General features: G+C 36.5%; 4 protein-coding genes across 7 annotated transcripts in view; 1 reads left to right on the top strand and 3 right to left on the bottom strand.

Annotated features, from left to right (window-relative positions):
• The window catches only part of LOC123516610 (piggyBac transposable element-derived protein 4-like), a 71,910-nt gene extending 69,178 nt beyond the window's left edge, over positions 1-2,732 (bottom strand). The window contains exon 1 of one of the 3 annotated variants that reach the window (XM_045276166.1): positions 2,462-2,732. The gene's annotated coding sequence lies outside the window, so the exon portion shown is untranslated. The remainder of the gene's footprint in view (positions 1-2,461) is intronic. The other 2 variants (XM_045276162.1, XM_045276161.1) reach the window with 2 other exon arrangements.
• Positions 2,733-4,648: 1,916 nt separating this feature from the next.
• On the bottom strand, positions 4,649-14,925 carry LOC123516643 (RNA polymerase I-specific transcription initiation factor RRN3-like). The gene is made up of 10 exons (XM_045276242.1): positions 14,727-14,925; positions 14,099-14,378; positions 13,780-13,903; positions 12,895-13,003; positions 11,461-11,613; positions 10,703-10,793; positions 8,925-9,563; positions 7,960-8,080; positions 6,530-6,779; positions 4,649-4,988 (listed from the first exon to the last, which is right to left on the bottom strand). The coding sequence occupies exons 2-10, from the start codon at positions 14,357-14,359 to the stop codon at positions 4,823-4,825; spliced, it is 1,914 nt and encodes a 637-aa protein (XP_045132177.1). The 5' UTR covers positions 14,360-14,378; positions 14,727-14,925; the 3' UTR covers positions 4,649-4,822.
• Positions 14,926-15,835: 910 nt separating this feature from the next.
• Positions 15,836-22,228, top strand: LOC123516644 (protein arginine N-methyltransferase 1-like). Of its 2 annotated transcripts, none has more exons than XM_045276244.1 (9): positions 15,836-16,163; positions 18,095-18,563; positions 19,180-19,337; positions 19,480-19,584; positions 19,909-20,093; positions 20,704-20,927; positions 21,035-21,163; positions 21,357-21,587; positions 22,060-22,228. In XM_045276244.1, exons 2-9 carry the CDS (start codon positions 18,101-18,103, stop codon positions 22,167-22,169), a joined length of 1,605 nt encoding a protein of 534 aa, XP_045132179.1. In that variant the 5' UTR covers positions 15,836-16,163; positions 18,095-18,100; the 3' UTR covers positions 22,170-22,228. The 2 variants fall into 2 exon arrangements, with proteins under 2 accessions (XP_045132179.1, XP_045132178.1); XM_045276243.1 differs by having other exon boundaries at positions 15,837-16,163; positions 18,080-18,563.
• Positions 22,229-23,003: 775 nt separating this feature from the next.
• The window catches only part of LOC123516645 (mitochondrial-processing peptidase subunit beta-like), an 11,185-nt gene continuing 6,288 nt past the window's right edge, over positions 23,004-27,900 (bottom strand). Inside the window, exons 2-9 of the mRNA XM_045276246.1 lie at positions 27,335-27,556; positions 26,675-26,851; positions 26,312-26,463; positions 25,910-26,094; positions 25,216-25,391; positions 24,994-25,101; positions 24,230-24,433; positions 23,004-23,334 (exon numbers count right to left, since the gene is read on the bottom strand). Of these exons, the coding sequence (XP_045132181.1) occupies positions 23,194-23,334; positions 24,230-24,433; positions 24,994-25,101; positions 25,216-25,391; positions 25,910-26,094; positions 26,312-26,463; positions 26,675-26,851; positions 27,335-27,556 (1,365 nt within the window). The 3' untranslated portion in view covers positions 23,004-23,193. The remainder of the gene's footprint in view (positions 23,335-24,229; positions 24,434-24,993; positions 25,102-25,215; positions 25,392-25,909; positions 26,095-26,311; positions 26,464-26,674; positions 26,852-27,334; positions 27,557-27,900) is intronic.

The following is a 27,900-nucleotide window of genomic DNA, read 5'->3' as shown; positions in this document are numbered from 1 at the left end:
GGTGGTGCTCTACAGATTGAAAATTAGATCTACGACCGTGAATGTTGCAGAAGTTAATGTAGAAAAAGTTGAGGGAGGTGTCAAGGCATTTGGGGTCGTTATTAAGAGGGACTTCCTCCCTGGGAACATTTTTGGTCCCCTCCCTAGAAGGGAACTCCAGGGCATAACAAGGAGTTCCCATTTTGCTTTTAAATTTTGATTTTCAGGTGAAGGGGGTGTATGTGTGGTAAGTGCATGTAGTTTTGTGTGTAAGAGAGTTGTCTTTAAAGGGCAGGCTGTGACTGCCCCCTTGAGTTGTGAGACACAAAGGGAAATTTTTAGTGAGACCATAACTAGCTTTAATGGAAGGTTCACAGCACACCCTGAACAAGTGTTATTACATATATATGTGTGTGTGTGTGTGTGTGTGTATATATATATATATATATATATATATATATATATATATATATATATATATATATATATATATATAGACACGCACACACACACATATATATAATTTATAAACAAAACTTATCAGCAAATTTCATCTTTCATATCCAGATATCATTTCTGGGTGGGGGATGGGAAAGGATACCTCCAGAAAGGGTTATTGATCTCCCATATGGAAAGAGAAGGAGCCCATACAAAGCATCAAACACACACTTAGGCCTGACAGTCATTGCCTTGCTGGCCCTGGTGGCCCACACTGCCACACACACCAGAACACCTGCTGGCTGATGCCACACTGCTCCTACCACCACTCCCACCACACTATTCTGGCTCTTCCTCCATTCACTGCCATCACTCCACCTGCATCTTTGGGTATTATTTTACTTTTACACCAGCACATGGCTTTTACTACCCTTTTCATCTTAAAGAGCTTATCATTCTGAGTAATTTGAATCCATACATACCCATAGCAAATCGTTTATAATGTTGATAAAAATGTTTAAAAACTTACCACTTTTTAGGGAGAGAAGCAACACCCACCCATGTGATGGACTGACGGGCACTGAAGAATGCTGTTATGTGTGTTCGTATTGTCAAATTATTTGCGTATAAGTGAAATGAATGCCGATGATTGGTTCTTTTGTTTGGGCATGCAGCCACTGACCAATAAAAATAATACAGAATAAATCTAGCCAATCAGAACAGTATGTAAAGAGCAACTTTATTTGAATTCAGTCTATGGAAGATGTCCCCAGGTAGGGTGTTGCCTCAATCTTATCCATTGTATTGCCAGATTTTACAAAAAGAAATAAGATAATAACTATATATTAATTTCCTAGCATTGTCAGTCGGGTTAGGCTAGTTTGCTTTGGTTAGATCCCTTTAATTGTGTTAGATAAAGTTAATATTGTTCTGAGGAAGATGCATCAGTGGTGCTGCATGTCGCTTCAACTAGCCTATGTTAGCTAGGTTAGGTTTGGCTTTGATTATGTTAGTTTAGTTTAGTTTAGGTCAGTTTAGATTAGATTAGATTAGGTTAGGTTAGGTTAGGTTTGGGTTGGGTTAGGTTAGGTTAGTTTAGATTAGGTTACATTTGGGGTTGGCTTTATTTGGTTTGGTTTGGTTTGGTTAGGTTAGTTTTCTTTAGCTTAGGTTAGTGAATTCATTCAAAACAGGCCAAAATATACCATTGAAAAGTGCTTTGCTTTACCACAAAACTATATTACCATAGGAGGTGGGGGTGGGGAGAAAAAAATCTGGATTTACGATGGAAATGAAATGCATATTCAATTGAAACATAAAAATCAACCAAAAATCATTCTTTTCATGGTAAATTTATAGTTTAATACAATATTCCCTATCTCTAACCTAACCTAACTCACAAACCCCAGCTATAAACAGGTAAATTTGCAGCTTCAACCAACATACCCTATCTTCCATCTCTAAGAAGCTTGGGGACCTTCTGGGAAACCTAACCTAACCTTAGTATAAATTTCTGATAGACTAAAATCGCGTTAGAAATGCTTGTATAAGTGTAATCTAGACCATGAGAATGTGTACAGTTACGTGTTGTAAACTAACATAACCTTATTATACATTTCCGATAGGGTAAAATGGGGTTAGAAATGCTCGTAGAAGTGTGATCCAGACCGTGCGAATGTGTATAGTTACGTGTAGTGTATGGATTGAAACTGCAATAATACCAACAAATGCAAGTTTATCGTACTAAACTGTAGTAAAACCATCTTATCCAGAAGTGAGCTGTTACTGATGTTTGAGACACTACGCACCAACAGTAGAGGATGTGGTAATGCAAGGCTGCCTCCTACTTCCTCACAAGAATAAAATGAATGCCGGCAATTCCACACATGATGGCCCACACGAATCAATAGAAGGCCATATACACACTGAGACCCTTAGCGGTGTCGTTAAATAAGTACTAAGACAATGACGCACGAGGCTGCTCTGGACAACCTAACAAATTTCTGGAACACTTCACAGAACAATAGCACTCACAGCTACTCACCTCACTGCATAACAAAGAAACTGGCTATCGTTGTGTTGAACGTAGCCTGCCTGTTAGGTGGTAACGTGCTTCAGTTCTTCAGTTCACTCTGCACTCTGCACAATACAAAACGTGTTGGTACCTGGTGGGATTTGTGCCTTTCGTGGCTCATAGTGTCAGGCCGAGTGAATTTCTGCCCGCGAAATTCGTGATCTTGATCTTGATAACATAACATAACAAATAATAGGATAACAAAGGGCCACCAGGGCCCATCTAGGTTGTCCTGTATCAGTCGCACAGCGATACACTTACAAGTACACAATACATTATATACTAATGGGATGGGATGGGAGCTTTTATTTTAATTTATTTCTCTTATTCTTTTTACTTGAACAGTTTTAAGATATTTCAAAAGAATGATCTTCAAGCAATATAACTGCGGATTATGTCATTTCATACAGCAATGAAAATGTGGATTGAGCAGCAGAGTGCCATTAATGATTTTGGTGAGTTGTACGTGTATATGCATACAAAGTTACGAACTAGCTAGCACCGTATCTCCTGATCTCGCACTTTCAAGGCAAAATTATTAGTGTGTGTCCATAGGTGAGAGAAATTACTGTTCTCTTTTGTCCCTTCCCAAACGTATAGTGTTGTTATTTAAGCTGTTGGTCCCGTCTATTTTAATCTAGCTATGGGTTAACCCTTTCAGTACCATGTTGCGTTTTCATGTTCATTCTGCTTACTATTTCGTGATTTTATACAGATACTTATGTGGGGATCAAATTTAGTAAATAGTAATAGGGAAGGCTTGCCTAGGTGACCAGCAGGCGACCGTGAGTACAAAAAAAAATTAATACTCTGGCCATTAATCTTCTGACCTGTATATACCCTTCTTAATCTAAATAAAATCGTCCAGTCATACCCCAAATTCTTGGTGAAAAAAATCATCCTAGTACTGAAGGGGTTAAGCTAATCATTCATATCATATTTCCTACAAATTCAATTTCATAAAGATATAGTAGGTGAACAATAAAAGCAGTATTATTGCTATGTACTACATATTTCAAAGTCGATTACAATAAGATGGCAATAGGTCACAAAGCACTGTCTAAATACTTGCCCAGTTGTGTTGAAGATTGAAAATTATTCATCTGTCTAGTGTTGCACTGCATAACAACCTTATCCAAGCCTGTCAAAATGATTTTTGTGGACATTTATTTGTGATATCTCTAGTGCAATAAAAGATAACTATTATTTTCTATCAAAAAATTTATTACAGTTGCAAGTAGGATAATATAATTTATACAACATATTTTCACAATTTTCATCACTAATTTATATACACAGGCCTATAGGAGGGGCAAGTTTAAATAATAGACAGATCTTTTAAAGTTTTCTTATTTCTTGAATTATGTATGTAATTCAAATCCTGTATCAAAGAGTTTCAAATTGACATACAACAATGGGCAATATAGTGTAAAAAATAGACAAGTACCTACACATCTTTTCATTTATCTGCTGGCACTATATCTTTCACTTCATTTGAAATATTTAGCTCACTATGTTCACCCAATATCAGCTATACTTTCTACATGGTCAAACTAAAGCAATTTTCTACCTGCATTATTTAATTGATCTAGTCTCATTCACAAGTGTCCATATGATACAACCTACTTTTCTTCATCCAATGTTCAGCAATCTTTGAATATATTTCTCACATCCCACACACACACACACACACACACACACACACACACACACACACATATATATATATATATATATATATATATATATATATATATATATATATATATATATATATATATATATATATATATATATATATATATATATATATATATATATATATATATATATATATATATATATATATATATATATATATATATATATATATATATATATATATATATATATATATATATATATATATATATATATATATATATATATATATATATATATATATATATATATATATATATATATATATATATATATATATATATATATATATATATATATATATATATATATATATATATATATATATATATATATATATATATATATATATATATATATATATATATATATATATATATATATATATATATATATATATATATATATATATATATATATATATATATATATATATATATATTTTTTTTTTTTTTAAGGTCATGAGAAGAATATAGCAGAAATGGTGTAAATTCACACTTTACCACAAAGAATCCAATAATACTGTACAGAGTATTTCTAGAGTGCTGTTAACAGAGATTTTCATCTACATATAAGTAGATGAAGGGCAACAAGATATAAATAATACAGAGTCCACACATTACTATAGTTCTACCATTTCTGGTAACCTGGTGAGAGGCTGTATGTAAAGTCCAGCGATTTTGGGGAAACTATCATATCTAATACTTCTTCTTCTTTAACTGAATCTTCTTCTTCCACTATTTCCTCTGGCAACCCATCAAACTCTCGGTAGTGGTTGGTAACATATTCTCTGGATCTGAAACAATTCCAACAACACTATCAATACTGTATTTAGTCACAATAAAGATAAGAATCTCATCATTATCATTGGTTTCACTATTAATGAGAGAGAGAGAGAGAGAGAGAGAGAGAGAGAGAGAGAGAGAGAGAGAGAGAGAGAGAGAGAGAGAGAGAGAGAGAGAGAGAGAGAGAGAGAGAGAGAGAGAGAGCCAATCTTGCTTCCAGTTTTATGATTGTAATTATATAAGTATGTGAAGAAGTTTGCCAGACTGTTTCCTGTTTTATGATGTTTATGAAAAAAAAAAAGTTCACTGATATACCAGTCCCTGAACATGCTTAAAAGCAATGAACAATATCAAGTTTGCTTTGCCGTAATAATAAATATTAGAGAGGTCAGATGTCAAGCATTCTGTGACTTCCCTCTCTGAAATGTTTATCTTCTGCAGAGATGGTCATCTACGAAAATACATGAAAAGTGTAGGCCAATATCAGCATAGGGATGGTTAAAACAAGAAGCTTGGTTTAGAAGATCATTGATGAATAACTGAAAGAGTGAACAGAATTAATTAGTCTAGTGAAACTACCACCAAATGCGAATTTCACCAAGCACGAGTTCTTTATACCATATAAATTGCCTAAAAAATGCCTCAATCAGTCTTTGGTCATTGCCAAAGTCCCTCTTTTGACCCCCTAAAATACCATCTTTGAAGCTGAAATAAAACTTTTGCCTTCATATATTACAACACATGTACAAAACAGACCAATAAACAATAAATAAAGCTAATAAGACAGAATGATACAGAATAAGATGCGTTCTGATGTGTTTAGAGAGAGGTTTGACGTCACCAGGGAGCCGCATGGTTCACGGTGCGGCTGCCAGGGGACTGCCAAGTTTGAATTCAAATCGCCAATCGTGCACTCAGTGGTCCGTGGCCACCCTACCGCCAAAAGTGAATTTCGCCAAGCCAAGATTCGGCAAGTGCGGGGTTTTACTGTAGGTGATAGCTTAGTACCATGAGGAAAACCAATGTTAACAGAATTAAAACAATGATTCCCTATCACAAGAGCAAAGACAGAAAGTAAACCTGAGATGAACTTGCAAAGGATAGAAGCTGTGGGAGGGTAGTTTGGAAAAGTTTTTTGTGCCTGACTCTATCAAAACTTTTGGTATCTCAAAGACAATAATGAAAGTTTTACCAAAACCTCTAAGAGGATGACCAAGACTCAATAAGAAAGCCATAGGATCACATTATATATATATATATATATATATATATATATATATATATATATATATATATATATATATATATATATATATATATATATATATATACATATAGGTATAGGTATATATATAAAGTTACATAGTGACATGTATGCATATTTCCCTGAAAAGAATGGATCTTCATCCTTCATTTGTTACTATGATCTAACTAAAATATGATCTTGAGCATTTAATTTCAAGTTTATTTCCTGGTTAAGTAAATACCATTTCATGAAGTATTTTAAAATTTTACACTTTTACTTTTCTCTAGTTTCTTGGTTTATACATACCTTACTAGTAGATAAGGATCAAATGGGAAGAACATGTCTAGGGATGTGCTGCCCAAAGTCTTCTCATTGATGCATGATGATGGAATTTGTAATCGTTTGTTATTTTCCATGATGGTATAACAATAAGCTAATTGGAAGCGGCGTGTCACTGCAGCAAAATTACTCACAATAGGGGGAGCGCACAGCCTCAAGGGATTGAGTGTACTCAGCACAAGTCGTTCCAGGTTGAGGCTTTGTGCCAAGGCAAGCTCTGTCAATGAATACTATATATGTAGTAAATGCCAACTACATAATTTATGTCTAGTTCATAAATCATCAGCACAATGTACATAAAATGTAACAAACAATATTAGCCCCTTCATAAAAGTGCTCCTCTGAGGAAATTCTGATAATCTTATCTATGACAGGCTAATGATTTTCAAGATATGACATGCAACTGCTAATTCACCTCAAGTATGAAAATTCTATCAAGATCATCAAGGAATATTCAGATGCCACTTGTCAGTTAAAGGCAAAATATCTTGAAAAATATAATATAATATAAAAAAAAGGTTAAAGATTACTAATGAATGAGAAAACAAATGGAAAGAGCAAACACAGCAACTGCACATCACATTCATGACAGATAGCCAAAGGCTCTCTTCACCACCGTGAGGTCTGAGTCTGCCTTGGCAGTGGCTACATCAGAAGAAAGACCTGCAGCCTCAGCCTTCCCCTCCTCCCAATAGGAAAACTAACATCTGACAACAATGAAAAGACAAGACTGATTGAGCATTAAGTGCCCAACCACATAATGGCAAATGTGCATACTTGTACTGTACCAACCAGAAAATGTTCTAAAATTCAAAGGTTGAAGATAGTCAGTTACAGGAGAGGAGTTTGATAAGACAAAAAGAGTGGTATGGGTAGAACACTCCAATACATGTGAAGTATACTCCACACATGGACAGATAAGGCCCCTGTACAGAGTTAGCAGCTGAGGAAGGGTGAGAAAAACTGGTAGAAATGACTCAATACCTAACTTCATAGAAGTTGTTTTAGCTAAATATGAAATGTCAAGTTTCTAGTTTATATTCTAAGTAAAAGACAGACCAAGGATGTTCAGTGTACAAGAGAGATAGTTGAGTGTCATTGAAGAAGAGGGGTATTTGTCTGGAAGGTTGTGCTGAGTTGATAGTTTGCTCTGTCCCAATCAGAAATTTTAGAGAGATCTGAAGTAAGGCATTGTGACATCCGTGCATGATTTATTTACTTCCTGAAGGGTTGAACGTCTGTGAAGACTTGGAAAAGTGCAGGCTAGTATCATCAGTGTAAGATTTGTGAGGATAGATGTTTGGTTTTGAAGATCATTGATAGGTAATAAGATGAGTGAGGAACATCTATGTTAATTATATACCAATAATCGTATACCAAGAAGAACAAATTCTTACTTTTTGGATTTTCAGTATATTCCTTGTATCTGAAGGTGAATACATAGAATACTGTCCGACAAGCAAAGTAGAAGGGTGAGTGGAGCTGCATGTCCTCATAATTTGTGGTTTGTACCGTTTCCTGCAATAAATAAAAAGAACATTTAAGAATTTAGCTTTCCTGATAACTGCATAGAAAAATCATAATAGGCACCATGGTTTAAGATCTTTGTGTAAATATAAGATATCAGTTTGCATTTTAAACAGTTGCAAATGTATCAATAAAGTAATTACCATCATTATGTTTGTTTATTTGCCATTACTACTTATGTGAATATATTTTTTATGAATAAATTGAATCCTATGCAATAACATGCACCTAATTTCTGTACCCAGGATGGAAAAATACCTGAAAACTCTTTGCACATTGTTTCCATGAGCATTTCTTCCCTTCAGATTGAGGTGTAAAGATAAAATGCATTAGAAACCTGCCAAACTAGTAATTGCTGCCTGAGAGGTCTCATGCACAGTAGTATAGGTAGATAGGTACTATGAACTAGCCTCCAACTTCTTTTTCTCACCAAAACACAAATGTCAGGAAACATTTTGACAGCAATTCCTTCCATTTTCTATTATCTTATCTATATCCATACTCAATCCAAAGCAGAATGTTAGGTCTGCATGTTCAATGACTTCCCTTGCTTTCATTTCCATTGCTATAGATTTTTCTGAATATCCTACCCTTCAGTATGTATGTTTAAGAATCACTTAAGCATTTACAGATCCTACATGATATATGAAGCTCTGATATGACTGCTTTCACTTAAATCCTCTTAAAGCTCGCTGTGTGACTGATACAGGATAACCTAGATGGACCCTGGTGGCCCTTTGTTATCCTATTATTTATGTTATGTTATGTAATAACAACAATGTTAATTACTACTGATGAGTGTAAGGTTATAATGAATAATGTAGCTTTTACTCACCTGCTTGTCGAGATAACGGTAGCACCACCCACATATGACCTCCAAGCAGGAGTGGACATGACTAAAGGGAATGAACTTGCCACGTGCCAACAAACTTCCTATATAAGCCATGGCATTCCGCCTTTCATCTCTAAAACAATTTGGATTTTCAAATTTCTTAATTCTTAAATACTCTAGAAAGTGAGTGGCAAGTCCAGGCCGTAGTGCAAAGAGGTAAAACAGAAGAAACTGAGTATGTGACGATGCATGTGTGGTTAGAATTATGCGAGAAAACACTTCCTTGAGATCTGAAAAGAGGCTTTTCAGAGCTTCTATATCATGTTCTGTTCCACCACACTCACATCCAACTGTTCTCTGATTTTCTTGTTCAGCATATTTGATGCTTTTTGGAGAACACACATGTTCACTTTTAGCGCGACACATTTCTTTATTTTTTCTGTGTTCAACAGTATTTTCAGAATTGATATTTTGTTTTAGGTGCATAGTTCTTCTGATGCCGTGGCAAATATCATGAATATAATGAAACATCATATCCATCAGTACATCCAGAGTGTTTCCATCTCTATGGCTCATACAGGTAGGATCTTCTTTAATTTCATTTCTTGTTGCTTCAGTCTTCTTATCACCATCATCAACCTCCTGGGAACAAATAAAAAAATCATTTTAACTTTATCAATTTTCAGACAATGCATCCACCTTTTTTTTTTTTATATATTTTCTAAGAAACTGCCACAACCAGATTCCACCTCTCCCATAGCTGCCTTTAACTTGGCTGCCTTCCCTATGTAGTCTAGCGCAGTGCTCAAAATCACCTTTACAGGGTCCTTTTGGCCTCATGTAGTTATTAAACATATTGTTGCAACACCAGGTTTAGCCCCCTCACTGCTACCACTATCTCGGTCAGCCTCCTAAACTGCCTCTTAAGCAGTCTAGTGTGGAGTCCACCATCACCTGCAAAGGGCCCTTCTGGTCTCCTACTAAGAAAGAATTGTAAGCCATGTTCTAGGAAAAAATGGCTTTGACAATTGTAATATTCTATGAGCTACTGCTGTCTTAACATAATAATCTCACCTATGCTCACAGAATATTATCTTCTGCTGAACAGTACCATGTACAGCCTCCTGAAAGGCAGATCAATAACATCCATGAATGGCAATGGCCAGTGAGAAAGTAGACATTACTGCACCGCAGAGTAACTATAATCCTTTGGGTCTAAAGCTCTTAAAAGAACTATGAATCCCAATATCTTTTAATGGTAGGAGACAATACACCAAACACAGAACAATGGACAGAAATGGACTAGAGGCACTCGCTGTCTCTTACTGGCACCACCACACTCAAGGATGCCATTATGACTGGTGTGTTACCTAACTTAACTTGGCAAGAGCAGTGCAACATCCTGCATTCCCAGGCTGTTATAACAAGCTCTATGGGAAAATCCAAGAATCAAAATCATATGGTAGCCACAATTCCATTCATGGCATGGGAATAATATATGAGTAATACATGATTCAGGGATGAAGGAAAAGGTCCCACTCAAAACCTGGCAAGAGCCCTATCTTTGACAAAGCACAAAACTGTATACATATTTGCATAAATAGCAAAACCAAATTTTGGTAGGAAATTCATGTTTAGTTAAATTCATGGCAATAAGCTGGAGTAGCTGAAAGAGTTGTGAGCTCTTAAATTTTTGCTAGTATTAACTGTAGGCAATGAGGTTTTCCTTCTTATATATCATCTAATTACTTTTGCTCAACATATAATTGTTATATACTTACCATATTAAACACTTCTTCCTCATCACTATCATCATCCTCAAGCTCCTTCATCAGCTCAGAACGAGGAGTATGCACATCAATAGTTATCATGCTGTAGAGAAAAAAATAAAAATGGATGGAAAAAAATTATAGATTCCTCAACAAAATGATGATTTTTCCATTTTTCCTGATACATGCACATTGATTTATCTGCAACTGATTTTGTAAAGAGCCAGTGTATAAGAGTGAAGCATTTGGTAAATTAGCAATTGTCACTAAGAGAGAGCACCAGACATGTCCCTTTTTCACATATAAGAGCAATATCAAAATATGCCTACCATGTCATTCTATATACATATAAAAACAATGAGCTTACCTACATAATATACATACTTTTCTAAAACAATTCCTTCTAAATAGTAACACAGGTAAAATCAAACTCTATTCATGAACATAAGCATTTAAGTTGACTCTCTGGTGGATAGTCATATTTATTTTTATTTGGTCATCTCCAGGTTCCCAAAAAAAAAAAAGTACATCATTGATTGGAAGTGCATTAATGGAAGTGAGAATAAAAATTAAGACAACATGTCTGTGCTATTTAAAAGTCCAATTTACATAGATCAACTTCCTAGTACAGTGATACCTGAGGTTAAGTCCTTCATCCATTCCATGACCTATATTGCAATCCATTTGGGGAGAAAGCCCATCCAAATCAATGGGAAATTAATCCATCCATTACAGAGAAACACATAAAGGTGAATGGTACAGCAACTCACTTGGTAATAATAACTTCCAGCAGACCCACTCTAAGATGAGGCAGGTAGCTGGCCAACAGTAGCAGACTATGGGTGTAAGCTACGTGGTTATGGATGGGGCGTCGGAAGTATGGCATGCACTTTCTTGCTAATGTCAACAGATGGTCCCGGCTCCTGTTTTAGTACATAAACAAACTTAAATATTAATTATGGTATGTAGAATCATTGGTGGCATCTCTTATTTTTGTGTATTACAGGGCCCGAGCTAAGCTCTCTGTGTCCTGTCTCCTTGTCCACTCCTATCATATCTCTCTTTCATCTGATTGACACACACCACGTCAACGACATCACTGCTCAGTTTATTCCACTTATCAATACTACGATGCGGGAAACTGTATTTTCTCATGTCATTTAGACAGATGTCTTTTATTAATTTTTTTCCATGTCCCGGAGATGATTACTTGTGGTCACCTTTATCAACTATCTGTCCAATATGTCAATCTTGTTCACCAATTTATACATAGTTATCATGTCTCCTTTTGTTCTTCTCTCTTCTAATGTGGTCAGCCCCAGTTTCCTCAGTCTTTCCTCATAGTCTAACTCCCTGAGTCCTGGTACCATCCTTGTTGCCAGCCTCTGTACCCTTTCCACCTTCTTCACATTTTTCTTCATATGCGGTGACCAGACACAAGCTGCATATTCTAACTGGGGTCTTATTAAGGTACATAATATCTTCATCATTCCTTCATCTAGGTAGTGTGTGTGTGGGGAGGGGGGGGGTCAACAAGTTTGAAAGTGTAAATGTGTGTATCACCGCATAATATTTTGTCTCGGCTACCTCATGTGAGATTGCCAGCCAGTAAAATGTATGAATAAATAAAATACTCTCATTATCATTACCATCCCTATTATCATTAACTGTGTGTGGGCTCCATTCAAGAGTAGAAAATCATATACTACAACCTAAAAGAAATAAGTGTATGAACAACACATCTCTGGAAAAGAAACTAACTTACACTAAAATAAAAATCACTAAATCTTAATGAAAACTTATGTTGAACAAAAATGATCTTACAAGAAAAGGGGTACATATTATTACACATGGCAAGCAAAAACACTTTGCTATTTTTTACTATATGGATTTGCTTTTTTTTTTTTTTACTATATTGCATACATATCTAATTCTATTACAAGCCCTTTGATGGTGTGGTTGTGTGTTTATACCAAATAAACAAAGGTAGATAATCATTGCTAGATGTGATTGTAAGAACATGGAATACATTTTTCATCTTTAAGAAAATTGGAGTATATGCAAAGTAAATAATTCAAGAAGCATTGTTCAACAAAGTAAATGAATTTATGCATTTTCATTATATGCATCATCTATGTGTATGCGAAGCAACACATATGAAAAAGGTCTCAAGTAAATGTGTGTTAAAACAAAAATATACTTACATAGGGACTTGCTTATGGATGGCACAAATTGATCCCACAAGTCTCCAGCAATATGATTCCTGACTTGCATTCAGCATTTCTGTTGTCTCATTTTCTTCATCATCAATACCTGGTAATGGAAGACCTATATATTCATAACATTCATCATTAACTCGGACTCAATCTTGCTTGTTTTGACAATGACAAATTCAATAAGATATGGACTGTCTTTAACATTTTCACTAGTCTTTCTACGTCTCCAACTTGTCTACAGTAGATTTGGCAAGTCAAAAATTTTACTTAATATGTCAAAATTCTTGGTTACCAGGAAGACAACCTGTCTATAGACTAATTTTTGGCCAGCAGACATCACTTAACTCATAAACTGTGATATACATCATGTGATGACAGCATGTGACTGTGACTTAAATCAAATGATGTGAAGGGTATTTTTAAACTTGGTGGCCATTATTTTGTCTCCATATGTCTTGAAATGATGTTTGGCACCTCAGGTTGTGTCCAATCTCTATACCTTACAATAAGTAAGTGCTTGTGTGTTGATGATACAGTAAAAGAAACTTTTATTTATGCTAGGCAACATGGAAACATTGTAGCCTATTGTTCAAAGAAAATTAAATGATAGTACTAAATCATAAGTAAATCTCTTTATATTTACTATCACACAGTGTTTAGTACTTTACTTAGACATTCTCCTCCTGACTACAATCAGCTTGCTCACCACCACCACAATTATATATCTACTAGCTAGCTCAAAACACTGCAACTTTACTACACCACTAGACCTGAACTTATATACATATAATAAACAAACATTTTGGTAACTGGGTATTTCTTCGTGTAATATTAAATATGAGGTAACATATCATTACATAAACAGTTTATTACCTGCTATCATGGTGAAAAGCTGTTTCAAAACACTGTAGGTATAGTAATTGTGGGCTGTGACAAGATTGATGATAAAACTATCAGCAGCTATGGATGGCTTCTCAAGTTTATACCATGGAATTTTCTGGAAAATAAAACCATCATTCAACAAACTAGAATTTCTCTATACAAGTCAGATGGAAATTCACAACTGGTAATACATGTCTGTGTAAATTTTATGGCTGGCAACCACTTCTCCAAAAGGATTACTGTACAACCAAAACCATTTAAACTGTTCATTAACATATTTGTAGAATAACATGTAACTTTTGTTACTTACCAAAAATTCTAGAACCAACATATCAACTTTCTGGTCTAATAATGGCACACATTCTGTCATTTGAGACAACCATGATATCTTCTCATCCTCAGAAGCAGATGTTGCCAAAATCTCAAAAGTACTAGCAAAAACTGAAGGATCTCGTGTGTCTTGGAACTTGAAAATAAGGGAGCGCGCCGTTTCCCGCATGCAGAAGAGCACCTTCTTGTTAGTCACTGGTGACATAATCGATGCCTTCCTCAATATGGGTGTTAACGGCATTGTTAACCAACAATACAAACTGCAAGGAAGATTTTTACTTATATATATATATATATATATATATATATATATATATATATATATATATATATATATATATATATATATATATATATATATATATATATATATATATATATATATATATACACACACCCATACACTATAGAGCCTCATTAAAAACAACCACCAACTAGCAACATATTTTTCCACAAAAAGACATTTAATATCTCATCTTCATTATTTTAGCTTTTTGTTCAAGTTACCAGTGCATTAGTAAATGCGTTAAACGCTACAGCAGTTTTGATGTATTTTGAAATAAAAATACAATTATACATGTTACTGTTTCTGAGAATATGAAACTTACTGTCAAATACTGTGGTATTAAAAATTATGTGGACTTCTACTGAATTCTTCTTTCTTCATGAGGTGAGATTGTAATCTGCGAGTCCTGGTGATGCCCAGGGATACGTCAACACGTGAAGCAGCCGCCCCGTGCTTTTATTATTGGGGACGGACACAGATGATCACTGCTGACCCTGAATGTCGTGAGGTCCGATCTTGCTCTGAGGTAAACAACGTGGTGATCTCGATCTTACTTTTAACTTTGTTCTTGATGATTATAAGGTCCCAAGTCTCATAAACTGGCCTTTGAAACTGGTACTCGTATAAGGAGGGAAAATTAATACATAAAAACAAACAGCAGCACTATATCCAGCAACCCGCATTCTTTCCAGAATATTATTTATTGCCTCCTCTCATGCATTTCTCTACACAATCCCATTATCAGCAGCACAATCTATTCCCTTCCTAAGTCCCCATTCTTTCATTCGATTTACCCCAATTCTTAGATAAAACCCACATCTCTTCCATACGGTCATACCTTGCCAACATGTTCCACCGTCTCTTTTCCATGTCACACATCTGGCACACTTTGATAATCTGTAACTTTTTTCACACTTTCCCCTCATCTGCTGCTACTCGATCACAGTCTACTCACAACTAGTAGCTACATACACATTTCACACTCCTTCACTTGATCAAACTCTTTCTGTACCTTTTTAAGAATGTACTCCACGCCATATCACCTCTTAAAGGTTTAACAGGTATATACCGTAGGTAATGCATTTACATTTAGTGCTATCCTTGCTGCTCTATTCTGTCCTGCTTTTAATCTAATTTAGGATGTATACTTATTTCATGCGATCACATATCTTACCATACATCATATTCAACAAAACCATATACTCTTTCACAAATTTTAACACACCACTTTTTTAAGGTGAAAACAATTCAACTCAGAAAAGAAGAAAAGAAGAAAAGAAAAGGATATGTGGAAGAAAAAAAAAAAAAAATAGAGAATGAGAAGGAAAGCTCGATGGATCGTGGTTACTCACTTGGTTTACTCACCTGGTTAGCCACCCTTAGCTCTCATACCAGAAAAATACAACGAAGAGTAGGAAAAAGGTAGTTAGGAAAATGGGTATGCCAGTCAACTTTAGATGTAGATTACTGGATGATTGTAACAAACTGTGAGTGGACTGGAATGTGTACCCATTGAAACTGTTCAGAAATGCAGGATATATTATTATGCAGCAAACAGCAGCACATGTGTGTATGCATATTACTCCACAAAGTCGTACAGAATGTCGCCTAAATGACTGTGAAGGGCTGATTTGAAGGATGGCAGCGAGTTCAGAGCAACAACATGGTTGCAGGGCTGTTTTAAAAGGCTACACTTCCGACACACAAGTCACAGCTCAACTCACGAGCATGTAAACAAACCCACGTGTCAAAGCAGAAGGTGAGTTGTTCCTCCTCCTTTTGTGATTATTTGTGCTTCTAACTTCATTCTTATGTTTAATAGAGATGCACCAAATCGTTTTGAAACCATTTTATTTAATGTATATTACGTGGTGTTCTTTACAAATGAATGGTTTCCTTAGCTTTGCGTATTGATCAAAATAATCGATGCATGGAGTGGCCCGGCCACCCCAACTGGTTAAGAGTGGCAGGAAGTCGCAGTTTGCAGATATACAGATCAGCAAGAATATTATGCAAATTAGTAATTTAACACTAATAATGACGGCATGGTTTTCCCCACCCCAAACAAGCTTTAGGGCATGTGGGGAATCGAATGTATTGGGTGGGAGACGAGAGGTCAGTGAAATATGGGATATATAAAAGTCTACAGGAAATTGGTCTTGTACGATTATTTTTTTCGGCAATGTCCCAGAGAAGCCGTCCCGTGCGCTCGCCTCCATTCCCGGCTCCCACTTCGCAGCTCCTCCACCCAGCTGATTTGACTTCAAATATATGAAGCCACGCTATTGGTCAGAGAGAGAGAATATGATCACTAATAAGAGAGAGAGAATATGATCACTAATAAGAGAGAGAGAGAGAGAGAGAGAGAGAATATGATCACAAATAAGGGGAGAGAATATGATAATGAATAAAGAGAGAGAGAGAGAGAGAGAGAGAGAGAGAGAGAGAGAGAGATATGGTAATGAATAAGGCAGCGTTTCTCAACCTTTTTACCCTTGCGTAACACGTAAAATAAATTATGTCTCAAGGAACCCCTGCGTAAAAACAAAATTATGCACCATATATTTCTCATTTTATTTCACATGACAAATATCATCATCAAAGAGAGAATATGATAACGAAGAGAGAGAGAGAGAGAGAGAACTTTGCTGTCGCCTGACAGTGACAGCAGACAGTATTGGTGTGTGTGTGTGTGTGTGTGTGTGTGTGTGTGTGTGTGTGTGTGTGTGTGTGTGTGTGTGTGATCACTTTTACGTTGTGAGACAGCAGACATTTATGTTTATTAATAGTTTTTTTTTTTATTTCTTTATTCATTTATTTATTTTATTTTTTTATTTTGTGTGTGTATGAGATCACTTTTACGTCGCAAGACAAGTTTTTCCTTTATCATTCTCTCTCTCTCTCTCTCTCTGACCAATAGCATGGCTTCATATATGTGATGTCAAATCAGCTGGGTGGATGAGCTGTGAAGGGGGAGACAGGAATGGAGGCGAGTGTGCGGGACGGCTTCTCGGGGACAGTGCCTTATTTTCTTCTTTTTTAGTCTAACCTATATTAGCTGGAGAGGCTGTGCCCCCACGGACACTATCTGCTGGGACATTAATCAAGCCCAATATAAACTTAACCTAACCTAACAAAGGCTAAAACCATGATCAATTTTTTTTCAGTTTATTTTTTATTAATCATGGAGTTATTCTTAGTCTACTAATTTCATTTACGGTACTAACTGTTTATTTAGGGCAAAATATGACACTTTTTCAAGTTGTGATAAGCACAATGAAAACATCAACAGTGAAATTACTCTTTCCTTATATAGATCATGAAAAGTATTGGTTCCAGCATTGATCCTTGAGGTAGTAATCAACTATCTTTTCTGTATTTGGATTTTGCATCTTTTATCACTATTCTCATTTTTCTCCCCTTTAAGTATCTTTCCATTTTATATTCTATTTAATCCTATGTTTTCTAACTTCCTTAATAGCCTGTTGTGGGAACTTTGTTTAAACTTTTTATTTATTTATTTTTATTTTTTTTATTTATTTTTTTTTTCATTTATTTATTTATTTTTATTTTTTAGATTTGAATGCACAGTTCATGCAGCCATCCTTCTGTGCTATATCATGTACAATATTTTGGTACATTTCAGCTTGTACTGATCACAATTTTATTATACAGAACTTCACATCTCAGGGTAAAATGTCAAAAAGTGATGATGAAATGCCACCTTTGGAAGATGACCCAACACCCGTCCATCATCTTACACCTTCATCCACCCAAGCCAGATGTGCTGCTCACTCCACACCTCCAGCCACCAACACATCTGCTACCAACATTGACTCAGAGTCCTCAGATGATGATGAGTGGCTTGAGATGGAGGAGGAAGGGGAGGAGGAGAAAACCTGTGCAACTTGCCTTTTCTGTGAGGCAACAGAGAAGAACAGCACAGCTCTTCTGGCTCACATGCTTGACTCACATGGGTTTGACTTAGTGCAGTTTGTCTGCAATGCCAGACTGGACCAGGTTGCCTACATCAAGTTGGTCAATTATGTGAGGGCCACCAAGCCTTCCCCTGAGGAACTGATGGTCCTTAAGGGCACTCCCTGGGATGAAGCAACACACCTGACACCTGTATTAAAAGATGATCTCCTCCTTATGTTTGGTAAGAATGAATGTGATTGGTAAGAATGAATGGACAGGCAGTACTGTGTTGCTGGTGAAATGAAATAATGAATATTGTTATGTTGTATGTTAAGGGTGAATATAAACAAGAGTGAATTTTTTGGAAAGGTTAAAAAGGAGATGACTGAATTTAATTAAGCTTTTTTGATTAAGGGTGCAAAATATGACAGTCTAAGATCATTGAAAGAAAATAGGAATGCAGGAAATGCATATTTTTATAACAAATTGAAACATTTTACAAAACATAAGTGATGGTAGAAGATTGCCTTATTTTCAACTAAAGAAAATGCATTGATTATTTTAATTTACTACTTGTATCTTATCTTAAATTATTTCTTTGTGCCTCAATATTTTTTATTATTATTATTATTATTATTATTATTATCATCATCATCATCATCATCATCATCATCATTAATACTGTTATTATTATTATTATTATTATTATTATTATTATTATTATTATCCATGGCTGCATTTATATCTTCCATACATGTTTTGTTTTGGTTATCCTTTTCATATGGACAACTTTATTGCATGCAGTACTCTAAGCCACAAGCCTCACATACCCTCTTAATTTCTTAACAACTTTGCAGATGTGGAAGGACTTCCAGGGAGACAAGATGAAGTGGAAGAGGACATGGGGAGGAGCTGTGAGGGTGCAAGCAGAGAAGAACTAACACGCATTGTATTACGACAGAGGGAGGTGCTACAGCGACTTCTTCAGGCAGCAGCTTGTCTTGCTGATGAGAAGGTGTTTCAACATTAGACCTTTCAGAATCACCATCTTTTGCTGTAGCTTACTGTGTTTACTAGAGCACAACAGCATTTTGAATATCTCACAAATATCAAATTCATAGGCATACTCACAACTTAATTCAATTTCTTGCTTACAGAAGCAAGAAGGTTGGCAGCGGACTGTAGCAGACAGGAGACCTGAGGAAGATGAAGGTTACTTCAACTCCTATGCCCATTTTGACATTCACCATGAAATGCTCTCAGTGAGTGGTGTGTGTGTGTGTTTGTAGGTGGATGGGTGGGTGTATGTGTACGATCATGAGTGCATTGTGCTAATTAATTAATCAAATTGATATCTTGTCAGTGTAGTGGTTAGCATCCTAGTGTGAAATTAAAGGTTTGGAGTTCCAGTCTCCAACCAAATAGAAATAATTTTGTTTATTGATTTCTTGGTGCACGTCTGATTCACTAAGCAAAGAACAGGTGCAGAAAGTTTGAGAAATTCTGATAGTTCCTCTTAATTTGGAGTAGCCGTTTATTGTGCATACCAATTCTTGTGTCAGCTCCTATCATAACTTATACTGCAGGATCGAGTGAGAACTGAGGCTTATCGAGATGCTATTCTTGGAAACACTGAGCTGCTGAAGGGGAAGAGAGTGCTAGACCTGGGCTGTGGCACTGGTATCCTATCCCTCTTTAGTGCTAAGGCAGGAGCCACAGTGACAGCAGTGGACATGTCAGATGTCATATATCAAGCTATGGAAATTGCGAGGTGAGTTGAGAGTAAGGGAGAATTTATCATATTGATGGAATTATGCTTGTGTCTTCTATCTCTGCTCTATATTTCTCTGACATTTTGGTCTCTCTTGCAAGATCTCCAAAGTTGGTGGTTGTGGCAAAAGTCTTCATTACTTATGTTCAAACATTCCTACTTGTTTGTTCAAGTACATCTCCTCTAGTACCATATGTCACTTGTATTTCCTTTTTACCCTATCCTTTTAAATAGTCCTGGCACCCCATTCAGTTCTGTTGCTTTTCTTTAGCAATTTTCTTGCAGCAATTCATAAATTTCCTTATTTATGTGTGTATCCTATGGTTTTGTTGATTAGTGAGAAGTTACTATCATTCTTGAGCAAAAAAAGAATAATGGATTCATAATTGCATAGAAGCTCAAAATTTTCCCTACAGATTGGATAACATAAGTTCTGAGCTCTTACTAGGAGGATAATAACACACACACACACACACACACACACAAGAAAAATTGGATAAATGGAAACATGGAGACAGTATACTATGAGCCCGGCTCAAAACTGCTCAAACCCAATTAGGTAAATATACTTGCATTGCAACCTCTGTTAACTGTCACATCATTTCTTCAGGGAGAACAAAATGGACAAGGCCATAACATTCAGCAAGGGAAGACTGGAGGACCTTGAGCTCCCCACCAAATACCACTGCATTGTATCTGAATGGATGGGATATTTCCTGCTGTTTGAGGGCATGCTGGACTCTGTACTTTATGCCCGGGATCACCACCTCATGCCTGGAGGTATTCTCATGCCCAACCGCTGTTCCCTCCACCTACTGGGCATTGAGGACCTGGGTACGTTCTTCCTTACATGGAAATGAATGGTTTAGTCAAGCTTGTATCTTTCAGAGTTGTCACATGCAAGATTATTATGTGTGCTTTATGTGTTGCCTTCCCTTCAGAATCACATAAGAAGCTGATAACCTTTTGGGATGATGTGTATGGATTCAAAATGAGCTGCTTGAGGCGAGAAGTGGTGAAAGAAGCATCAACTGATGTAGTTAAAGAACATTGTGTTCTGACCAGTGCAGGTATGTGTATTTATCTGTGTAACAATTGTGTATAGTATATGCCATATTTTTTGTATGTGTGCAAGACTGAACTTCTTTATATCTTTAGATTTACTTTTCAGTTTGTATTTATTATTTTATACATTTTTAGTCATTTATAAATGATTGGAAGTTAGCTTTCAGATTCATCTCACTCTCTCTCTTTCCATAACAGCCCAAATTGCAGAGTTTAATCTCATGACTGCCCAGCCGAGTGATACAGAATTCTCCTGTCAATTTTCCCTCACGGCCAAGAGGGATGGCCAGATGACTGGGTTTGCTGGGTACTTTGATGCTCACTTTGATCTCCCGTGCCCTGTGACTCTCCCCACAGGACCTAATTCTACTCCAACACATTGGAAACAGACCATCTTCTACTTGCCACACCCTCAGTCTGTTACCAAAGGTAGAGAGTCATAGCAAAACAACTAATGCTTGAATCTAGAATGACAGGAAGAGCAGTTTTCTTCCTTATTCTTTTTAATTCTTTGTGTCAATTAATTTTGTATCACTTCCTTCTGTTTAATCTCTGTTACATTGTATAGGTGAAACCAGAGAACATAAAGAGAAAGGACTGAATAATGTTCTTTGCAGTTACTGCATTTTGATGGCTTATAACACACAAACACACACACACATAACTCACAAGAATTCATTGATCTCACATGGCACTGCAAGAGTGAGGAAAGTTTGAAAATGTGAAACAAAAGAATATTTTTTTATGAAAGGATCTATGAAAATTAAGCTATTTTATTAGCTTTTGCAGTTCATAAACTATCAAATATATCTCCTCATTAACAATTTAGAGGCCACTATTTAATGTGTGAAACTATAGCAAGCCAGCTTCATAACAGTGGCAATTGTCTTTTCCCTAACAGGTGAGCTGCTCTCAGGTCATGTCAGTGTGAGACGAAAGAGGCGCGAGGTGCGGAGTTTAGAAGTAACAATCACCTGGGGTGACCAGACCTTCAGGTACCTGGTGGAGTGAGGCAAAGATCAAGAGAAAATGGGTGTTAGTAGAAACCATAATAAAGTAATACTTTCTTTCCTGCTAATTCTAATTCTCCTAGAGTTTTCTATAAAAGTAAACGAAAACTCTTAGAAGTTGGCTGACTAATTTCCAGTTTTTATGTATTTTTTTCTTTTATTTGTTGCATATGTTATATTTTATCAGAGGCTTTCTTACATATTGAGAGATGCTCTGAGGTAATGAGGTGCCAGCCTTCCTATATATATGGCATTCATTCACTGAGTTTATACACATATTTAAAAATTTTTATCATAAAGCACACAAATATATTGACAGAAGGAAGAGCATCTCATTTGGCTCCATTCCTTTACTTGGCTATATATTGGCTGTATTTTCCCATTGTTGCTCACACAGGTTACACTGTTAATGGCAGTGATTAACTTTTCAGTTTCTTGAACTTGGATCAGTATAAAATAAAAAATCTGTGGCAGATAGCTTTAACAATAAAATATAAATATAAAATTTGCTGGCAGGTTTGCACTATAAAAGTAACTTGCTTATATTCACCATTTCCTTAATCCCCAGAGTGCCAGTGCTGTGTTTACAGCAGCTGGTAGGCACACATGCCAGGTATATATTTAGTGATGAATAATCCTGTAAATTACTAAAGAAAGGTTAAAAAATGTATGAATGATATTTTCTAGCTATAGTCCACTTTTCTATTAAAAAAAGTGTTCGGCACCCAATAGGTTAAATCCACAAGAACACTTATGAGATAACGGTTCACTTAGTTTGCAAAAATCTAAGTGTTACCTTAGCAGCAAAGCTATGTGTGGAATTGAAAGAGTATGCTTTACTTGTAATTATATTCATATATTTGTTTTATACAGTATTATTATATTTACATACAGTAAATGTACAGACAAGAACAGAAATAAAAATAAATGATGACACTCATGTAAGTTTTCAGAATTCTATATTTCATAATTTTGAAATTAATATAAAATTATCTAGACCTGCAGACCATTCCAGGATAATCCAGTTAGACTCTAAGCCAGTACATGCTGGAGCGAATGCGATTATAGTCTGGCAGACCCTCACAAGGGCCAACAGCAGCCACAGCAGGACACTTGTCATAAATGTACTGGTAGCAGGTATCTCGAACCACATCAGCTGTCACTGCCTGTAGGAATTAGTACAAAAATGTCATTGCAAGGTTGGTTATTACCTTCATGATTTTGAAGAAAATGTTTGAAGTACAGAAGGGATGAGAGTTTGAAAAAATTGTTTGAAGTACAGGAGGGATGAGAGTAAGCTGAACTGGATGTAATACTGATGCATTAAAGATGTGAAGGATGGTAAAGGATTGACATTATGCCATCAAGGAGGAAGAGACAAGTTTAAAGATGTAGTGTGGAGTACAATTTGTGGTATAAGAAGAGTGGATGGTGGAATGAAGATAGATGTAGATGTGTGCCTAAAAGGATGAAGTGCAATGTCAAATCAGATGAGAAGAGAAAAGAGCTGACAGACTGCCACAAAAGCAAGTACAAATGGCTTTGATTCTTAAAGGACTGGTGGAGGTGATGATTTTTGTCCTGCTAGGACTGATCCTATAGTACTATTTTTTTTTCTAATATTAAGTATTCACACACACCCTAAAATAAAGTGAATAAGATAGACTTGTACTCAACTTAGTCTTATTTCTAACAATACAATCTTGATGTCTCTATGTGCAGTGATTATGGAGGGACAGCAAGTCAAAGAAGAGACTTGCAGAGCATGATTCTAGGTGTGTCACTTGTCTGCATGCACATTTCACCTGACTGGATATGGTAAGCTCCTAATGAAATAGGTGCCCTGAACTCTTTCCACACATGCTAAACAGTTTTATCAAGCCTCACTAAGATGCATAGCAGTAGCAGGTGGTTAAGTATGAAAATGTAATATGCACTGCATTGAGGTCTGAGGGCAGGAGGAAGTGGGCAGGGAATCAAATTCATAAGAATCACTATCACTGCACTTAACCATAGTGATTAGCCCAACTATATAGCTGCTACATTCAAGATGCTCCTTACCTCAATCCTAGCATCCAGCTCATGCAGGGGGATACGCCTGTTGTAGCACAGCATCTGCCGGCCAATGTCCTCACACACTGGTGTGGTGCCATCAAGCTGCAGCAAAAGATTGGTACGCAGGATATTCTTGGCACGCTCCACCTCAAATTCAGTCACGTTAGTGCAAAGACGCATCCACTCAGACTGCAGATTGTACATGAAGTCCTGCAACGGAGAAGAAAAGGAGAATGACATTTCTGAGAGGATAATTGTGATGAAAATTTCATCATAGAAATATGCACAAATGAATCTGATACAACTAAAAGATTTGGTATGATAAATAACAGCATAAATACACACATCAAATACATGCCAATAAATTTGTAAACCATTTATTGATTACTGCATGTGCAGCTCAGTGTGAAAACATTTGAAAAGAATTGCTATGAATTTTCACAGTGAAAACTTGCAGTAAAAAGTATAGCAATGGAATAAATAAATTAATTTTCACTCATTGTTCCTCCATAAATTGCATGACAACTGAAGATCTTAAAACTGGAAAGGACTTGAGAAATTCTTTTGAAGCAACATACAATACTGCTTGGATGAAGGAAATGTGTTGATATGACTATCACCAAACAAGCAAATGCAGAGAAACAGGAAACATAGACACTGCAATGATTACAAAAAATGACCCAAGATTATTTAATTCTTTTAACTGATTATAATTCTGCCAAAATGAATAATACTAAACATTAATTATCTTACAACTAAGGAGTACATACATCAATTTTGAGTGGTTCACACACAAAGTACATTCCCCAGAGGCCAGTGTCCTTGTAGCATGTGTTGAATGACTGGAACGAGTGGCACAGGTTTCCAATGACTGCAGCCTGCAAGAAAATCCTCACATTAATATTTGTTGAATAAACTGCATTGGGTAATTTTGAGGTTGCACTTCACTTCTCAATATCTAGAAAGGCACCAACATTTTTTCTTTTTCTAACCTGTGCAAGGTTGGAAGCATTGTGCGCACCGCCACCATGGGTTCGGTCCCAGGAGCCAATGATGGTGTTGGCAATCATGAGAGGGATGTTGTCAGCATCAGCCCATCCAGCACCCTCCACAGCAATGGCAATGTGAGCCAGGGGCATGGCGTCATCACGCACACGAATCTCTGCACCTGTAAGGAAAAAATTAGAACATTACAATGGTGGTTTTCAGTGTATTGAAAATAACAAATCTTAATCCACATTTTTCCAAGTGAACTAACTGAAGGTAAGTGAACTATGCATTTGTGTTAATGAGTACTAGATGCCATTCCAAAAAAAAATATCCAAGAGAAAGGCCATTCCATTTTGAAGTGTCTCACTGAAAGAGTTCATCAGATCTTTCATGACACTCATTCTCTATTTTTCATATGTACACACCTATCACGATTCTACTAGTTTACCAATTGTCTCAGTCTCTCCCCAAAACCAGTTACCATTACAGAATCACCTGCAAACAGTAACTAATTATAATTTCACCAACTCAAATCATAACTAAATACTTAATCCAACACCATTAATATATATTTGAAATACAAGTACTTCAAACAGTCCAACTCAAACAAGAAACCAGTCACTCATGTTGATCCTATCCATTCATAAAAGCACAAGTACACATAGCAAGCAATTAAAATAGTTATGAACTCCTCACCAGTGAAGCGGCAAGGAGCCACTTCTGGTGTCTGTCCCTCGTAGTCAATGCCAAGACCCTTGAAGTGCTGGTCAGCCAACTTGACCAGAGACCCATGGTCAACACCACCGGCTCCAGCCAGCACAATGCGTGGTGCCTTGTAATGTGTTGTGATGTAGTCTACTAAGTCTTTGCGGTTGATGGACCTGAAAAGAGCATCACAATTAAATTATTCATTTTCACTTTTGGGTTAATCTACCATACTTGGCAGTGCATTAAACCTATTTTTCTTGGAGAGAGAGAATCTACCATACTACATTATGCTAACTGAGAAGCAAACTTGGCTCCTTACACATCAACACTCCTGATCAAAGGTGACCAATCTCACTTCCTGAATCTAACCAGGTCAGGAACCTCACTCACTTGATGTTCTTGGTGGGGCCCAGGATAGTGCGACCCAATGGTGTTCCCTGGAAGGCAACTGCATGCAAGTGGTCAAACACCACCTCCTGCAGATTGCTTTCCACTTCCTGCATCTCACGGAGGATCACTCCACGTTCTCGCTCAATTTCGGACTAGAAGAGATGGCAAGACACTAAATAGATGCAGCTTTTTCTTTTGATACAAAATGTCATCTCCTAAAATCTGCCAAAAATCTTATGAGGTCTAAATGAAAGATGTGATTATGGATTTGTTTAGTATATCTCAGATAATCAAATGCTCAAAGTAAATGAAATATCAGCATAGCCACTGGCTGTAAAAGAGGTGTTCTCACTCTCTCCTCACCTCCCCAAACTTGCTGTTCTGAATGATGTCTGAGAGAATCTCCACAGCCCTTGGGATGTCCTGAGAGAAGCACTTGGCATAGAAAACAGTCTGTTCCCTGGAAGTGTAAGCATTGAGATGTGCTCCAATGTTCTCCACCTCCAGCTCCAAGTCAGTCTGAGAGCGTTTGGAGGTTCCCTAAAACATGCAACACAATAAGTTATAAGTGAAGGATATCTGGAATATAATTGGGGGAAATTAACATGAACTACACTATATGTGGCAGATTTAAGTACAATGGAAGAATACTTATATCTAATAAATTCTATACAAATTAGCATTTGACATAAGTTTAATGGAAAACTAATCCTTGTAGACAACATGAATAACCATAATTCATTTGGGGTATCACATACTCAGAATGTCAAAACAGGTCCATTCAGTGAAAGGACACAAGCTCCTTACAGCTGGAGATAAGGAACATGCAAAATCCCAGACTGACAACATACTTTAAAAGTAACAACTCCAACAATATTCAAAACTAACACAATAATAAATTATTATTGTGTTAGTTTTGAATCATATTATGATCCTTGGAATTCCTAAAACCTCCCAAACAATGACATGGTTCTGTTCCGCCACATACCCATCAACCTAAAGGCAGCCATGATCCCCCCTTACCTTGAAGGCCATGTGCTCCAGGAAGTGGGCCACTCCATTGTTGGCATCAGTCTCAAAGCGAGATCCTGTGTCAATCCAGAGGCCAACTGTGGCAGTGGGTGAGCCAGAGTCCTCAGTGGCCACTCGCAGGCCATTGTCCAGCACTGTGACTCGTGTGGCCGGCACATTGAGGAGTGTTTGTTGGTAGTTGGCAGCAGCAGCAGTGGCCCTCCATCGTACTGACTGCAATCAGAAAGAAAAGATTCAATTTACTGATTAGAGAAGCGATGTGTGGCACTGACAAGGGGGAAGAGTGTGAGTTGTGTGTATAAATGTGTGATGCTTTGTTTAGGCAACCATATTTGGGATTGCCAGCCTGATATATAACATGATGACAGTATTAAATGCATGAGGATTGATTAGATTAAGCAATCCTAATCAACACTTCCACCTGTAATTGGCTCAATTGGTGAAGCTCCACAAGACTGTAAAATACATTTGTTAAACCTTCAAAATTTTTGACAGGTGACAAAGATTAAAAATACTCTCAATACTTCAATAATGCAAGATTTTCAACTGATTTCCAA

Source organism: Portunus trituberculatus, chromosome 41, assembly GCF_017591435.1.
Source record: "Portunus trituberculatus isolate SZX2019 chromosome 41, ASM1759143v1, whole genome shotgun sequence".
Classification (NCBI taxonomy): domain Eukaryota; kingdom Metazoa; phylum Arthropoda; class Malacostraca; order Decapoda; family Portunidae; genus Portunus; species Portunus trituberculatus.
The sequence above is the reverse complement of the archived record's forward strand: the minus strand, read 5'-3'. Positions and strand labels throughout refer to the sequence as shown.

Coding starts and splice junctions, on each gene's coding strand:
- LOC123516643 (XM_045276242.1), bottom strand. CDS start 14,359: ATGCCGTTAACACCCATATTGAGGAAGGCATCGATTATGTCACCAGTG. Junction 11,614..12,894: donor ATCCATAAGCAAGTCCCTAT/GTAAGTATATTT, acceptor GTACTAAAACAG/GAGCCGGGACCATCTGTTGA. Junction 9,564..10,702: donor AGGAAGAAGTGTTTAATATG/GTAAGTATATAA, acceptor ATTTGTTCCCAG/GAGGTTGATGATGGTGATAA.
- LOC123516644 (XM_045276244.1), top strand. CDS start 18,101: ATGTCAAAAAGTGATGATGAAATGCCACCTTTGGAAGATGACCCAACA. Junction 20,094..20,703: donor CAAGCTATGGAAATTGCGAG/GTGAGTTGAGAG, acceptor TCATTTCTTCAG/GGAGAACAAAATGGACAAGG. Junction 21,588..22,059: donor CCCTCAGTCTGTTACCAAAG/GTAGAGAGTCAT, acceptor TTTCCCTAACAG/GTGAGCTGCTCTCAGGTCAT.